This window comes from Ictalurus furcatus, chromosome 3 (assembly GCF_023375685.1).
Source record: "Ictalurus furcatus strain D&B chromosome 3, Billie_1.0, whole genome shotgun sequence".
Classification (NCBI taxonomy): domain Eukaryota; kingdom Metazoa; phylum Chordata; class Actinopteri; order Siluriformes; family Ictaluridae; genus Ictalurus; species Ictalurus furcatus.
Genome location: NC_071257.1, coordinates 6,790,766 through 6,807,959, shown reverse-complemented (window position 1 = coordinate 6,807,959; position 17,194 = coordinate 6,790,766). Strand labels below are relative to the sequence as shown.

General features: G+C 37.1%; 1 protein-coding gene across 3 annotated transcripts in view; it reads right to left on the bottom strand.

Moving 5' to 3' along the window:
* Window positions 1-8,414: 8,414 nt before the first annotated feature.
* col21a1 (collagen, type XXI, alpha 1) overlaps window positions 8,415-17,194 on the bottom strand; it is a 54,613-nt gene continuing 45,833 nt past the window's right edge. For 2 of the 3 annotated variants that reach the window (XM_053620548.1, XM_053620547.1), the window contains 7 exons: window positions 17,072-17,116; window positions 16,396-16,428; window positions 15,517-15,663; window positions 11,902-11,956; window positions 10,855-11,055; window positions 9,822-9,899; window positions 8,415-9,560 (listed from right to left, as the gene is read on the bottom strand). In XM_053620548.1, coding sequence (XP_053476523.1) covers window positions 9,373-9,560; window positions 9,822-9,899; window positions 10,855-11,055; window positions 11,902-11,956; window positions 15,517-15,663; window positions 16,396-16,428; window positions 17,072-17,116 — 747 coding nt within the window. In that variant the 3' untranslated portion in view covers window positions 8,415-9,372. Of the gene's footprint in view, window positions 9,561-9,821; window positions 9,900-10,854; window positions 11,056-11,901; window positions 11,957-15,516; window positions 15,664-16,395; window positions 16,429-17,071; window positions 17,117-17,194 lie in introns of those variants that run through there. The other variant, XM_053620549.1, reaches the window with a different exon arrangement.

Here is a 17,194-nt window from a genome sequence, read left to right as displayed (position 1 = left end):
ATGGCTCCAAACTGTAGGCTATTGCTGAGGTGGTACCTTCAAGGATACACCTTTATGTACCTTTAGTGTGTGTGAATTCAGGTACACTATATGGCCGAACGTTTGTAGACACCTTAGTATTCCACCCATTTGTTGCTACAAAGCTTGTGGAAGCGTACAATTGTATAGCATATCTTTGTATGCTGTAGCGTTATGATATCCCGTCACTGGAATTAAGGGGCTGAGCCCAAGCATGTTCCAGCATGACCTATGCATACGGTTGGTGTGGAAGAACTCGATTGGCTTGCACAGAGGCCTGACCTCATCTCCACTGAACACCTCTAGACTGACTACTGTACATACTAGACTTTCTCGTCTGACATCAGTGCCCGGCCTCACTAATGCTCTTGTGGTTGAATGGGCAAATCCCAACAGCCACGCTGCAGAATCTAGTGAAAAGCCTTCCCAGAAAAGTGGAGGTTATTATAAAAGCAAGAGGGGACTAAATCTGGAATGCTATGTTCTGTAAGCACATCATGGTAAGGACATCAGGTAAACTAGGACAGTTTAACTTGGCAGCATTTCTTTTTTGGCCTGAGAAGTGAAAGTCAAAGCTTGGGTTACTAGGTCCTTGCTTATGTTACTGGACCTGCTTGATAGAAATAACATCACTTACTTCATGTGATATCATAAGGGGGTGTGATAAGCATTAAACAGGAAGTTGACCCCAAAAATCTCGGGGTTGAATAAAATTGCGTGTGCTTTGGAAATTTTTTAATACGTTTTTAAAATCGTCATGACTAAGTTTTTTACCACCGCGGTGGTTAATGACCAAATCACTGCAGTGAGCGGTGGTGGTGACAGTGAGAATATCACTATATAATATAATGTAATATTATATTATATAATAATAATAATAATATAATTTTATAGGCTTAAATTAAATAGAAACCTAAATCTAAAAAAAATCTATGAGGTTTTTTAGCACTTCCGTCAGTGAAACAGCCTTGTTGTGTCAAGTTGTTGCAATGAGAAACAGCCTAAGGGCGCTGTGGGATATGGTATTGTGACTGGCCCGCAGAGGAGAGGAGAAGAAGTGAAACGCGCACGTTTCTCTGACGAATACTTTATTTCTTTTACAAGTGTAGTATACCACAAGCCTATAAAACTTTGAAAGAAATACCAGTAGGACGGTAAGCTAAATAATATGTTAAAAATCTAAGTATTAAATAAATTTTAAAAAATGCGGCTTAGTGACATGCCTGGAGATGGATCATGAGATTTGTAGGCTAGTGTTTGCACATTTAACACTTATTTTTTTTTCCCACAAAGCCGAGATATGGTTTACGTAATTAAGATTACGTAATTTTTGTATTAAATAAAATCTTATGTTATTATTATTATTATTATTATTATTATTATTATTATTATTATTATGATAGCCTACTTGTATACAAAACATTGTACTTTGTACTTGTCATAGTGCCCACTCAAGCAGAAACATTAACGCATGTGATGTGACACCACCATGGTGGTGCGGTTGTCATGGCCACCATCACAGCCCTAATTTCCACATGTTTATGATGCATCTATAAATAAGATGTACTACTGTGACAAAATAATCATGAGGTTAATTCAAATAATGTACATATGAGTGTAAAGAATTTTCATGATGGTTTGGTCATTTGGGACAGCATGGTTCAGGCTAAGGGGAAGAGTCTTAAAATACAATAGGTAGAGAGAGGAAAATTGAAAGGATATAATAGATGTGTGAAACACCCCCACAACTATAGTTAAATGATGCATAGGTGTATTTTATGAGCATTAAATGGTGTTTTATTATACTGGGAAATATATAACATTATTTAGGCCTTGTAATGAGTATGCAGATTTTACTTGGCATACTGTGTTCATATAATTTTTTTTTTTTTTGTATTTTACGTTTTTATTTAGTGTACTGTGTTCATATAATTATAAAGCTTTTATATTGTTATATTGCTACTGCAAGTCATAAATTATCAACTGTTACCTTTTAGTTGGGGGGTTTTACTGTAAACCTTTTCTTAATCTGTCCATACTGAATTTTAGAAAAGTATGGTTGTGAATTTGGAAAATATTGAAGATTTTCTAAACCCTGTGATGTGTTATTGCTGTAAAAATAAATAAATAAATAAATGACAGCACATTACTTAGGCCACAATCATAGCATTTCTACTTAGTATACTGTTTTCATACAATATAAGAATACAGTGATGATGAATTTGGAGAAGTATTGTTATGGAAATTTGATTTATTGAAGCCATGAATAAGTATGCTACAAATAAATGTTTAAAACATGTGATTGAGGATGGAAGTATTATCCTACACCAATGAAAATATATGTCCCAAATTTCAAAATATGTCATTAAAAATGGATTTCAGTCAGTTTAACAAAAGCGTAATGCTTCTTTAGAAAATGACTTAAACAATTTTCTTTCACGTCTAAATAGACAACACCTTGAAGGTTTCAGAAATGTATCATGTTAGGGCGTGTTTTATTAGTGGCACGAAAGCATAGAAAGTTTAAATGTATGTAAATGTGCTAGGAACTCAGTAACTTACCTAAAACCCCCAAAGGCATTGCTTCTCTGACAAGTCCTATTAAATATTTTCCATATGTTGTTCTGCGTTTTTACATTCGGCTAATTCAGCAAATCCAATGTTTTGGTTCGGTATCTGTGTGAGACAACACCTGTTGCTGAAATAACTTTTGGAATTTCTCTTTTTTCTTCTTTTTCTACAGTATTACAACCAGATGACTTTATGAACCCCTGATTAGAGCAGAAAAGCTACATAAATTTTATATAAATTTTTACCTACAAAATAAAAAAAATTAAAAAAGATTAATAATGACTGATTTTCAAGTAGGCTAGTAGCTTAAAAACTCATGACTCCAGACATTTTTAAGTGGGGTAGCCAGACAGGTCCAGGGGAAATCTTGGGGTCACAAGATCTTGAAGTGGCTTACTGTAATATCTATATACTGAAGAAAAACCTCTTTTCCACCATTTCCTACAGAATAATCAAATGGGATATAATTTACTAGGAGTCAAATTTACAGGTAATTTTTGTAGTAGTAAAAGATGACACAAAATGGGCAATCTGTAAAAATTACTAGCATTTATGATTCAGACAAGATTAAAATCCCACTGATACACTGGTAATAATTGCATTTCTCCACATTCCTAGGTACTCATGATATTGCACAGAGAACAAAGGATGAGGTTTCCTTTTCGTTTGGTCAAGATCGAAGTTAAGGAGACACAGGTTGTATTTGTATTTATTTGTTTAATTGGCATGGAGATAATTAATATAAAATCTAATGATAAAATGAACTGTGTGGAACACTGATACAACTGTATGAAATCTTAGGTTAGCTGTTATCCAGTTTGAATTTTGCAATATCAGACCTAGTAGTGTTGAAATTAAAACAATAGAAAATTGTATCTATTGTCTGTAAGTTCAGGAAGCAAGTTAGCTAGCTGACTTCTAGTTGCAGTGAACTACCACTGAAATCTGCTGTACTTATCAGTAGCTGTAATTACAATCACACTGACGTGAAGTACAGCTGTGGTGACTGGCAGGGCGCCCAGCCATGTGCAAGTAAGGACAGAGACAGTCCTGGTAATGGTCTATCCCTCAGCAAGTCTCTCCCAGCACACAACACACCACATCAGTGATAAGCCAAATAACTGTAAAGGTTCCTTCCTAGTTCATTGCCAGCTTGGATGAGCAAACTTGTCCACAGTCCACAGTCATTCTTTAACATTGAACACACATTATTTTGTCTAAAGGTAACATTTTCTCTTTTGCTCTACCATAGCTGCTGTAAGGTGTTCTCTGACCAACTGGTGCCCTACCTCAGTCTGATGGTTTATGTAATCCGAACACAATGTTCTCTGCTGTGAATTAAGTGGAGTGGTCCTATCAGATTGTGTCACAGCAGAGCAGTATTTCCAGCCTTTCCTGCCCCCGTCCCAACTTTTTTGAGACGTGTTGTGGCCATCAAATTCAAAATCACCTTATTTTTTTTTACTTAAAATGGGACCTCTGTTTTATCAGTTTAAACATTTGATATGTTTTCTATGTTCTATTGTGAATAACATATGGGTTTATGAGATTTGCAAATCATTGCATTCTTTTTTTATTTACATTTTACACAGCATCCCAACTTTTTTGGAATTTGAGTTGTATTTCGGTTGGTTCCATAGGCCAGAACTGGCCCAGTGTCTAGATGCACATCAAGACAAAAACCAGCATGGATCTGTATTCTGGTTTGTAATGGCCCAGTTCCATTTTTTTTTTCCAGTACTTCTTTGGTCCAAATGTGGGTCAGATCTGTTTTACGTCATCCTCTGGATCACTTCTGCCCCAGTATCAACTGTTAGGCTGTGTCCAAAGTTGAGCCTTTCATATTCCAGGGGACCATCATCACCAAGACACTGAAATGGGTCAACAACATAACCACCACACTCAAAAAAGCACAGCAAAGATAGTTTTTCCTATGCCACCTCACTAGTGTGCTCACCACCTTCAAGACAGTCTGGTTCCCTTCTGCTTCTTTCATCTGCAAGACCAGACTGCAGAGTGTGGCCCCTGCAGCGGAGAGGATCATCAGCTGTGAACTCACCAATATCAAGGACCTGTTTACCATCAGGGCAAAGAAAAGAGCTGGGACACGTGCTGCTGACCCAAAACATCAGAGCAACCACCTCTTTGTCAAACTGCCATCACAGATTTACTACAGGTCCATCACTTCCCAAACCACATGCCACCAACATGTTTTTTCCAGAAGCCATCAAGATACTTAATTGCTCCAGCCCAGAGCAACTCCTATCCAACTACCTCAACTTTTTGCACATTGCAAATACTTTATCACATTGCCTATTATCTGATGTCCTGTCTACTGATTAATTGTAGTATTATTGCACTGTCTATTGTCTGATATCCTGCCCACTGTCAAGGTATTATTGCACTGTTGCTGCTGCACTGTGTTTGTTGCACTGTCCGGTCATTATTAGCTGCACTGTGTTTCTTGTGTACTGTTTAATGTTACACACTAGCACCAAACCAAAGCCAATTCATGTGAGTACAGCTCACAGGGGTTCTGATTTTTGCCTTTGCCGTTCTCAAGCATTCAGTTTGTATATTCACTATACTGCCAAGTGTATGTGGACACCTGACCACTCCGTATGTGGGCCTTCTCCAAACTGGTGCCACAAAGTTGGAAGCACACAATTGTTTGGAATGTCTTTGTATGCTGTAGCTTTATGCCAAACTCCAATGGAATTTTATATGGCTCACTGCTCTTCTATAAAATCCAGCTTTGTGGAGTGTCGGGGCTATGGATGTTCAGTGAACAGTATCACCCATCTGAGCTGTGGCTCACTCCGGCTCCTTCAGAGTTACCCTTGACCTCTTGGTTGCTTCTCTGAATAATACTCTCATTACCTAGTCAGTGTCTTCTTGTCACAATTGTGCCATATTCTTTCCATTTTTTCCATAATAATGGATTTAATGGTGCGATGCATTAATGTTTAAAGTTTGGGATTTTTCTGGGATAACTAAATTTGGATGATACATTTCCAAAATTGTGTCCCCTCACTTCAATATTATGGTCTATTTTGTGTAGTTTCATGACACTGAGTCTCACTCAAGTTACAGTTTATAACAGTTTCCAGGTTATAACACTACAAAATGTGAAAAGGGTCAAAGGGGGTGAATACTTATACAAGCCACTGTACTTGCATCTGTTATCAGATGCACTCCTACCTGAAGTCAGACCAAAGATGTGAACTGACTGACTGTTATGCAGATAGGTAAAATGGATCTGGAGTCATCTGTTATCTGGAAAGAAACCCCTTGAACCTCCCCAGTTATCTCAATGAGCCATAACATCAACACATTAAATTGGTCCCAGCAAATCCTCTTCAGGTCTTTCTGATAATGAGATGCCACACCTGTTCCACTGTAAGAACAGAGCTCAGCGCTCGTCTTCCAAGTTAATTGTTGCCTCAGAAGTTGCTGCCTTTTGAATTCAAGCCTTTGACAAAGACCTAGTCCTGTAAATTCTCCAGCACAGAGAGGTATTTCAAACAGATACATGCAAGGGAAAACAGCGAAACCATCCAGGTGGTTAAAGAGCAATGATTAAACAAAAATACAAAATATTAAGGCTCATGCTTACATGCTCATGCTCCAAGCATTTAAATAGTGTTTACTGTAAATAGGCAGAGAGGAAATGAGCAACCGGTGTCTGTGATGAGTAAAAAGACTAACTCAAGCTTGGGAGATTGAGACCTCTGGTGGACAGGAGAGTACTGTTGTGAACTGGTTTGACCAGCTCTCTTTGGTTTAAAATCCTATTTCTGACTGGTCGTGTTTCTTTGGCAGTTTAACTCAGTCATCCATGTACAAAACTGAAATGGGTTAAGGTATTTTAGTTTGTCTTGAAACTTAGTGAGAGGATATGCACATGATAATGTCCATAAACACTGGTGTATTTTCTTAACATAGATTTTCAACATTGGTCTACCATATAGCAAAACTTTTAAATAATATTTTTACTATTTAACCATTGACGTTGTGTTGTAGGCCTTTTTAAAGTGGAAGGGCGATGACAGAACAGTCTATTTTTCTTTGATTATAAGACATTGATGCTTCTTCTCAGTCATAATAATACATGTAATACTACTACTACTCCTCCTCCTCCTCCTCCTACTACTACTACTGCTACTAATAATAATAATAATATAATAATAATAACAATAGTCTTTATGTATATAGCACTTTTCATTTTGAAATTGAAATCTCAAAAATGGTTAATATTTAAATTATAGGGCACAATGTACAAATGTACAAAATCGAATGATTTAACAATATATCTTTGGGAATTATTACAAATCAAAGTAAGAAAGACCCAAGAAAGAACCAAAAACTAAGGACAAGTTACAATTAACAGCACAGATGTTGCTAGGCAGCCAGTGTAGTTTGAAAAAGACTTGGTAATATCTTCTTACTTTTTTTTCTGACAGAGAATACAATCGAATTCGGGTATGGACCAAAATAACCAGTTCGAGACAGTCTGAACTAGGTTGTCTCGGTCTGGTTCCAACTCTAGCATGGTTCCATGGCAGTGAGAAAGTGATTTGACCCTGAATTGACCCAACTGCAGAAACTATGAACCAAACATGCCCTGTATTATGGTTTGTAGACAGTATTTTTTATTTCTGGTAGATTTAACCTGCTAAACTGTCCCATGAGCCTAAGGACAGAGCTATAACACTGCAGAAATGTGATCTGTTCTGGATTTTTGAATTGGTGCACATAAATGTTTTTAACTACTTATTTATATAATTATCTAATTTTGTTCATGTAATTAAGTGCAGTGTGAAACTGATTAACAAACCAAAAGTATCAATATCACTCTGATTCAAACTCAAAGTCTAAAAGTACCAAGACAAACATATCCACAATCTAATGGCCGCAGTAGGTCATTGACCATTGGAGTCAGACCATTGTAATTATGAAAAATATAATACTCATTGTTCTCTTTTTTTTCTAACCAAATATAGAGCAATACCAGATCAAGATGCTCCTTGTGAGGATTTGTTCTACATGGTTTTCTGTATACTGGGTTCTGGAAGTCAGGCTCATTTATTTGAGTCTCCTTAGGGAATGAAGGCAGTGCTGCAGATTGAAGTATCTTCAAGCATTTTTTTCAGCAATTACTATGAAATGTTTAGAAAAATTAAGAAGAGTATAAATGAATTAGGAATGCATGTCTGGACCCACTGATTGGTCCTAGGAGTAAAGTATTCATGTGATTCAGCTGAAGTCCTCCAATATAAGTCCCAGCAACTTGAGGTTGATAACCCCAACATAAGACCTGGAGTTAAGTAAGTTTTTTTTTTGTTTGTTTGTTTGGTTTTTTTCTAAGGATAAGATTTTCTCCTATACACCAAGGGACAAGGAGGTTGATTTATCAGTCATAGCTGAACTGGGAAGTGGACTTCCTGTGTCTGATAATGTGATGTTTATTACTAATTATATATATTATCAAATTATAGTGTTTAAATCACTGGAATTCCAAGTGTTTGGTGTCGAGTGTATGTGATGTGGTGTTCTTCTTCACCACCAGATAGGTCAAGCATGTTTTCATCATTCATATACACCTCAATACGTAGGAGCCCTGTTTTCTGTGAGCTGCCGTGTAAATCTCATTGACTTTTACTTCAAGACTGCTCACATCATTCTAATTCAATTCTACTAATCACAAATCTAAAATTAAAGGGTGAATAGTGAATTTTATGTGGTCTTATATAATATACTATTATATGATTATAACATGTATATTTATGATTAGCTAAAGCAGTTACCAAATAAATGACAGACAATGTAATAAAAAGGGGTTTTAATTAATATTATCATCAGTGAATTAGAAGTCACAAAAACACACAAAACACAAGAACATTGTAACATTTCAAAAATTCTTTCAAATGTGGAATTAATATCCTTTTAAACGAACAATGAAGACAGTCATTTAAAAACTGTCTTGGCTGTTAAAAAGGCATTTAGAAAACAAAAAAAATTTAAAGTTCATGGTGCCTAACAGCAAAACAGCTGCTTTGTACAAAGCTCACATTTGTAATCCACAATAACAACAATAATAATAATAATAATAATAATAATAATAATAATAATAATAAGCTCTTGGGTTATAATTTATCTCCCATGACAAAATGTGAAATGAGGCAAGAAAAAAAATGAAGCATCATTTAACAGATTAGCAGAAAGTCAATTTTCAGCATGCAGGCTTATGGTTTATATTTAAGCTATGGATGAAAAAAATAAACTGTGACAGCAAAAGGCTGAAAATGTACTGAATGCTGGCTAACTATCATGAACGTGTTAAATAAGGAAAATAAATCCTATGGGATGGTTGAAAAGCTACAGACATACACTGGAGGGTGCTAGAGAGTCATGAAATTAGTAGTGCTATGTGTTCACTTGAAGGTCTCTAAGCTTTTAAGTGCTGCAGACACTTGATGCTACCGTTTGTCTGGTGTATTTCACCCTACCTAAAAGTAACTGTTAGTTGCAACTCTGATTGCATTTTTTAGGTTTATGAGAGAAAGGTAATGGGGACAGTTTGCGATGTTGAGAAATCATGCCATGATCCATACACACAGGGATGCATTTCATTATTTACACTATTAGAGGTACTTAATGTCTCCATGCCTTAGAGACACCCTTCAAAATATGATCGTCCTGAGTTCGTAAAGGTTGTCTGTTATCTTTTCCCTCATTCTCTGAGCACCAAATCCAGACTGGCCTGTTTCATCCAGCACTATTTCAATAGTTTGGCCCTTTAACAAAAGGGTCCCTTCTTAAAACTGCACCATAACACATAGATGGATGACACACACCTGGTGGCCCAGGTTCTCCTGAATATCCTCTCTTCCCCTCTTCCCCATCACGCCCAGGCAAGCCGGGTGTGCCTGGATGACCAGGTTTACTGACGCCTGGGGGACCCATTGGACCTAGAAAGAGAAAAATAGTTAATGTAGCACATGAAACATCAAACAGTAAAAGTATTAGTGGGTTAAATTGAATTTTGAAGTCTGTTGTTTTTTTGTTTTTTTTTTTGCTCCCTGTATTGTTTCCACAATATCTAATGTCATAAATTTTTTACATTAATTTTATTCATGCTTTAAGCAATATTCGTACACTAAACAAATAAACATATTATTTTAAACTATTATTTCATTTTATATTATTTTAGCAAAATTTTCTATCCTTGCCTGGCAGTCCTGGTTGACCTGGGTCTCCAATTCCTGACCGTCCTTGATTTCCTTTTTCACCTTTTTCTCCTGGATCACCTGAAAAATCCCCACAAAAACAATTAGTATACAAGCCTGGGATGGAAATTTTGTCTTTTTTTTCCCCTGACATTTTTTTTTTTTTGCATGTAATGTAAAATGACTTTAACCCAGAATATATACACAATTATTTTGGGGTAAACTGAAATAACCGAATTATTAGAGTAATTCGAGTATTGACACTCCTAATCAAAAATGGTAGGGGCATTGCCTATAAATAAACCTGTTAAACCTATGCTTTAAAGGCAAGAGTATTCTTAATAGTTAAGCTTGTGCACTAGTGGCTAGAAGTTTGGGTGTTTTCCCAGAACCACCAGAGAGCTACTGTTAGGCCCTTGACCAAGATCTATAACCGTCAAATGTTCCAAGGTCATTGTACAATGTCTAAACTTACAATGTGACCCCAGCTTCCTTTCTAGCTGTAATATGAGTGTTGGCCTGGGAAAACCCTTTACATGGACATTTTCGACTATAAATAGTTCTGAAAACTTTCCTGAACTGAAACTTGTCTCATGTCTTGCACATATCTCAACTCCACTGAAAGACGCCTAGTCTACCTCTACATTTGGAACCTAGTCTACTGATGGAAAAACAACACTGATGCCAAATGAAGAATTCAAAGTTCATTTTGATTACCAGCCTCATCAAAATCAGTCTGTTTCATCACTTGAGGTGAAAGTAATTTTGGCATTTAAACAAGAGTCTCATCAATGATGCACATAATTGATCTCTGTTCACTCTAACATTGTTGGAAATAACCCACTAATTATTTTTGTGAGTTTAGTTCTATTGGCTATCTATATTTATTAATGTTTTTAAAAGGCTATATAAGCATGGCATCTGTACAGAGTATGTAAGCTAGTGTGTGATATGTGAGCTTAATGGTGACAGTGACTTAAATTAACAAAAATTGGATAAAACATAGCACTCTTGTTCTTTGGTCATGCCTTGTTACCTTTCATGCCAGGAATACCAGGCCGTCCAGGTAAACCTCGGTGTCCCTGCAATCCATGTGAACCTGGTGCTCCAGGAAAACCTCGGGAACCCTGGGGACCTACTGGCCCTGCTGGCCCAGGAGGTCCCAGCCTTGTGTAACAGTGTTCGCAGCTTCTCTGTTGACTGTGTTGGGTACTAAGAAGAAGTGAGGGAATCTCTGCTGCAAATCAAAGAATAATGTCTGCAATCAGGCAAGGCAAATGAAACCAGAATGGCAGTTACATGAGACCTTTTCTTGACGTTCATACTGTACTAGCTGGTGACAACTAGCTCATGACAGTTGTGGGAGAATAGCTATGACTACTATTGTTGCTTGTGGGCATTTGTTGTCTGGCTTTTTTTGTTTGTTTGTTTATTTCAATTTGAGCATCAAGCCATTAATAGGAACTAATTGCAGGTAGGAATTAAAATTGTGAGTGGGGACCTGAAGAAACACTAGTCCATGTACGCCATACCTTTGTATATTCAAGCCAATGGTGTGTTTTTGTCGCTTCACTGTTATACATAATTTGCATAAAATTGAGAAAATCTAATTCAAATGTCATTTTGTCGTACTGTTGCTTGTTGTATTTGTTGCTGTAAATGTGTCAGGCATGTACATAGAAAAAGAGTGGTCTCCTATTGCTTTGTCACTCACTAGTGTGAATGTAGTGTTGGACTAGAGGTGTCCAGAAACTTTTGCACCACTAAATGAAAAGGAAGCAATATATTTAGTTAGAAGTTTACAATTCTATGACAGAATGGGAAGCATATGCCATACATACATATCTGTATTACTACAAACAAGGTTTTGTCCTTAGTAGCTTACATCTGAAGCCACACCAAGGCATAGCTGCCCATTTTCACAAAGAGTTTGATGTTCACTATGAAAGGTCCAGGTTACATTGTAACATTACTAAAAAAACAATAGATCCTTCACACTGTTTACATATTCTGATTCTACTGAATTGTCTATAAGAAACTAGTTTGGTGTGCTATTGTTTTTTGTGTTATCATGAATACTCACATCGAAGGACCTCTCTGCATATCTGCTGAATGTGTTGCTCAGACAACTCTCTCCCCTGCAAGAACAAAGTTTATGACGAAACTTAACAAAAAAGTATCGAGAAAAATTTCCTGGTATATCAGTATCATTCTAATATTCTTTTTACACAAATATTATGATTTGTACATGTAATAATATTAGCCTCTATTTTCATGGTCATGGCACACAAGCACACACATTTTGCTACAATAAATTTGATGGTGCTGTTGTTGATTTTATTAAAGGGACAGGACTTGTTTGAATGAAAAAAAAAAATGAAAAAAAAAGAAGATCTTTTTGGTATTGGGTTTGAACTTAGTGGAGGCCTTGGCATATGGTAATGCTCAATCTTTGGACAAGCACTGCTCTGTGGATTTTGAAACTTACCCTCCATTGTTGTGCTGATTCACCCACATCAGTGCAACTGCTTTCAGTGCTAATTATAAAAATAGCAACTAAGCACAACTGATCTACACCAAGCAAATTCAGTCATCAGTACAGCACAACTTCTATAATTCTGTGCACCTTTGATTATACTGATTATAGGTAACCATGCTCTATTTAGTTCCAGTACTAGTCTAGTCATTTCAATGCTAAGGCTCACAAGTTACTACCTAAGGGTAGTCAAATATTCATCCAAATAAATTCTGGGACCTTGCTTCTGATTGGCTAATAGTGTGACTTTCATTATTCCCATTATATTATTCCCATTACTTCCCCCTTCCTGTAGCAGTGCTGAGCCCCTTCAGTATCCATATTTATATAAAAGGTGTGAGCAAAAGCCTTGTGCACCAGGTGAATTGATGTCTAATGGGTATTTCTCTTGAAGCTAACATATCCATTAATGAACGAAACAATATATATATGCTTACTGTCCAGGATGAAAGGTCACCCATGTAGAAAAAGAGTCTCTGTGAGTGGCTTGCACAAGGGTGGAGCCTTCTTTTTTGGGCCCAGATGTAGTGATGGCCAGAGGCTGTCAATGCCCTTTGATGGATTTTGTTTACATATCTTTGTAGACTGGATCCCTTGTTCATTATAACTAGACTTTCTGCAAGTGTGAATCACTGTATGATGACTATTTCCTCCAGCAACAGATGTGTGAGTCATTGCTGGCACTGTTAGATGTGGAGGGTAGCAGATGAAGAGGATTTCAGTGCCTTTCTGATCTGTGACCTGATAGAGCTCAAGTGTTTTGTTAAGTTCCCTCCCATGCATCATCTAATTTGGCATAAACCCTGTGCAGGAGTTTGATGAACTTTTGTATGCTGTTGTACAGAGTGGCAAGAAAAGAGTGGCATTTTTGATCTGTGGATCATGAACTATCTGGAAAACCTGTAATGGTCTGTTCAAAGCTGAAAGCAACAGTCATGTACATTATTCCTGTGTTGCCTTTTAAATGTAACTACTGCATGCAATTTTCATCTTGTTATATAGTAGCATTAACTAGTAGCGTTAACATATTAACTATCCTAGAGGTATGACAGCACAGCACAAATAAGCTGCAGGCACATGTGTCAAGTGTAAATGTTACTTTGGAAGTCGGTTAGGACAGGGTTGTTGTCATGTGAGTGTTCAGCTTCTCTACGGCCATCTCTTGGGTTTCAGCTCAATGGAACTCTTTCATATTTTCCTCGAAGTTAATTTAATGTGCTGCAAATTTCAAAAAAAGTCTTTGCAAAGCACTAATAATAGTTACAAAGTCTCAGGAAGCCTTGAATTTCCAAGAGACTTTTGGACAGCTTCAGTCTCAGATGTCATGGACAAGATTTGGCTTTGGCTTGACACTTTTACCACAATGGGGTGTCCCAAAAATAGAGCCTCATCCTTCAGGATGCTTGGATGGCTTAAGCTTCAGTCCATATGAATTCATGTGTTCTCAGACCACCTCAAGATTTGACGTCACCTGTCATCAACATCATCAACTTTACTTAATTTTAGTAGTATTTCTATCGAGAAATAGTGCAGAATCTTTAATATTGAATATTTAAGATATTTTATTTCTGTTTATGTTAAAAACTGTTAAAAAAAAAGGTTTTAATTGTTTATTTCCCATTTTAATTGAAAAAAGCCCAGATTTTGTATATGGTCTCAAGCTTTTTTGACTCCACTGTATATTCAATGAGTAACATGAATCTGCCTAAGGCTGGTGCCAGAAATTCATGAATAATTCAGATGAAAAAGTGGGATCATCTCCTCTTCCTTACTCAGACTATCAAAAGCAGATGTGAATAACTCTTGATGTCTATAGGCTTCAGGCATAATGATGGTGATGGGAGATCTGTAGGTTTGCAGTTGGTGGCTATGGTCTGAATTCATGTCATCAGAATGCTTGCAGTTATAGAAAATTTTCTGGGTGTTCCAACTCTGGGTGTTGTGGTTCAGTCTGTAGGTAGGTGTGTGCCAAAAGGAAATGCACAAACAAACCACCAATTTTCTTCCCATTTCAACAAGGGCCCTCACAGAAGCAAGTTTCATATGCAATGTACCGCTTGTGGAGCCTCGGCAAGAATTTATCAGGTGCCAGCGGGTCTTGTAGTTAGAAATCAATTCCTGACTATGCCAGTATGACCAGACAACAGACCGACTGCAAACTCAGCTGAGGATTCCTTCTGTTGGCACAGCTCACAGTGTTAGGCAATCTGTGAATAATCAGGCCATGCCTTTATGAAAGCTGCTCTGAAAAGATGCCATGACCTTCTCTGATATGCTCTGGGATGGAACAAATAAAATGGATAGCAGACCGTTTGTCTCTCATGCAGTCTGTCCACCCTCTAATCACTAGTCGAATGCTGCCTCTGAGTCATTCTTTCAAAGAGAACACAGAAGTCAGCCCTGTCATCCTTCCCCTTAAAGATGGCAAGAAGCCTTGGCTCCTGCAGCATGTGATAAAGTGGGAGGGACCCTGGGATTCAGTAGGGTAGTGCCTAACGTGTAGAAGTCTACTACTCTAATTAAGGGATCATGCTGTGTGGTGGCTGAATCTCATTGGCTAGCAGGCCTCCAGTCCTACCAGAAATATAAACGCAAACTGATGGCTTTGTGGAAGACCCTTCCAAATTACACTGTCTGGGGCTGGAGTGAGAGCATGCTGTCAGATAACATAGCGCTCTGAGACAATATCAAGGAAGCCAGCTGAGATTACAGGAGTTACCTCATTAATGAGGTGTTGGCTGGATTAGGGGATGAGGTAGACATATTATTTGACCATGCAGACTGCTTTGATTAGGACGCGTATGTTTTTGATTAGTGGATCTATTTGGATCAATGCTGGGGCACTTGTTTGATTAGATATTCCAAGTTTGCTGCTCTATTTACTGCAGGCACAGTGTCTTTTGGACAGAGTGCAGGAGATGGTCTTTGTTAAAAACTTTTTGTTAATACTATTTGTTACAACAACTGAACTCTTGCAAGTTGAAGACCCTGAACTACCATGCAGAGACTGTATAGTTCAATATACATCCACATAAGAACAGACAACATTCTTCTTATTTACTAGTAGTGTCACTATTACTTTCCTCATACTACTTTGATGCAATGTCTGTGTTCACACAAAATGTTTGGTTGGAGCAATTCAAAAATATACATAATACTTACAGGTCGTCCTTCAGGTCCAGGTGGTCCAGGTTGTCCAGTGTCGCCACTCTGTCCTCTGGACCCAGGAGGACCTGGCTGTCCTGGCAGTCCTGGCTGTCCCTGGTGGCCTATATGTCCCCTCTGGCCAGACTCTCCTGTTGTCCCTTTCTGACATGCACACAAGCACAGCCTCAGCAAAAGTATGATTAAACATTAAACATGAACACATAGATCATTAATCATAAATACTTTTGTTCATTTTTCATTTTTATATTTTTATTTGACCATTTTATGGTACATACTGTACATATAAAGCATGTTGTATTACCATATACCAAAGTAATAGAATATCTGGACCAGTATAAACATGCTCCTCTTTTTTGTCTCCCTCTAGGAGCAGCATAGTTGAAGGCAGGCAGCTTTGTAACTGAAAGTTTGTTTTTGAAAATATCAGTTGAATGTTAAATGAACTATGAGCCAAGTGAACGTTTCTTCCTCATTCTTTTCTTTTTTGGCTGGACAGTGGCATTAAAATAAGAACCAGAACGTTTTACGAATTTTTGGATAGGATTCTTTCTATACAGTGGGGGAAAAAAGTACTTTTTTCCTGTGTCATTCCACTTTATTACACATAACTTTAATTATGGAATTTATTGTTGTGAATTCTTGATATTTGCTGATTTCTTGCGTTAATACTGATGTCTGGTGAAAATTTCATGTACATAGCTTCATTGGAAATATATTTACTGGAAAAAATGTTGACTCGTTCAATACTTATTTCCCCCACTGTATGTGAACTGACAAATAAGATGTACAATTTATAGAACTTAGTATAATACTCAGGGTAACCATTATGTTTAAAAGTATTTTTTTTTAATGTGCATACAAATATTAACTCACCTCTCCTTTTTGTCCTGTCAGCCCAGTTAAACCCTGGTAAAAAATAGAGGTGTGAGTCATAAATCATGTAGCCAAGAACCATAAGCAGTGCTGACTTTGCCCTTGGTCCTGCACTATAGGTGTCTTTTGTACCTCTTGCTACAATGAGCTATTAATTTCATTATGTGACTTATCAAATCTGTTTTCTCTAACCCACTTGCTTTACTAACATCAAACCAAGTGGGCTTTACCACATTTCTCACATTTCAACATCAGACTAGCTCCTTTTGTTTAAAGGCCCAAGGCTAAGGGCTGTAACTTCTTGATATTCTTCTCAGGACACAGTCCAATTACCAGACTGATAATTTTCTTGTTACTGGAGCCTAGAATTACCTTGATTGTGATATTATCAGTAATTAAAGAACGAGTATATTCACAACTGAGGTTTTCTCATGGCACAGAATGAGTTGTCTTATTTGCCTAGATGTGTGTTTGCTTGTTTGTCTTTCATCTTTCACTTTTTTTGATGGAGGAATGCCAGTAAAGTCATCACACACTGATAATGATATTGTTTTATTATATTAATTATATTAATTATATGTGTATATCTCTAGTTGTTACCACATAAATGCAGAACATGCCACATATAATAAAGTAGTCATTATGTACACATATAGGTGTGAAATAGCAAGCTTACATTGTAACCGGGTTTTCCCGAATCTCCTTTGTCACCTTTCAACCCCTGTTGAATTGTAGACAAAGAATATTTCAAACAATATAGATGAAGAGTATTTCAGATTATATATATATATATATATAA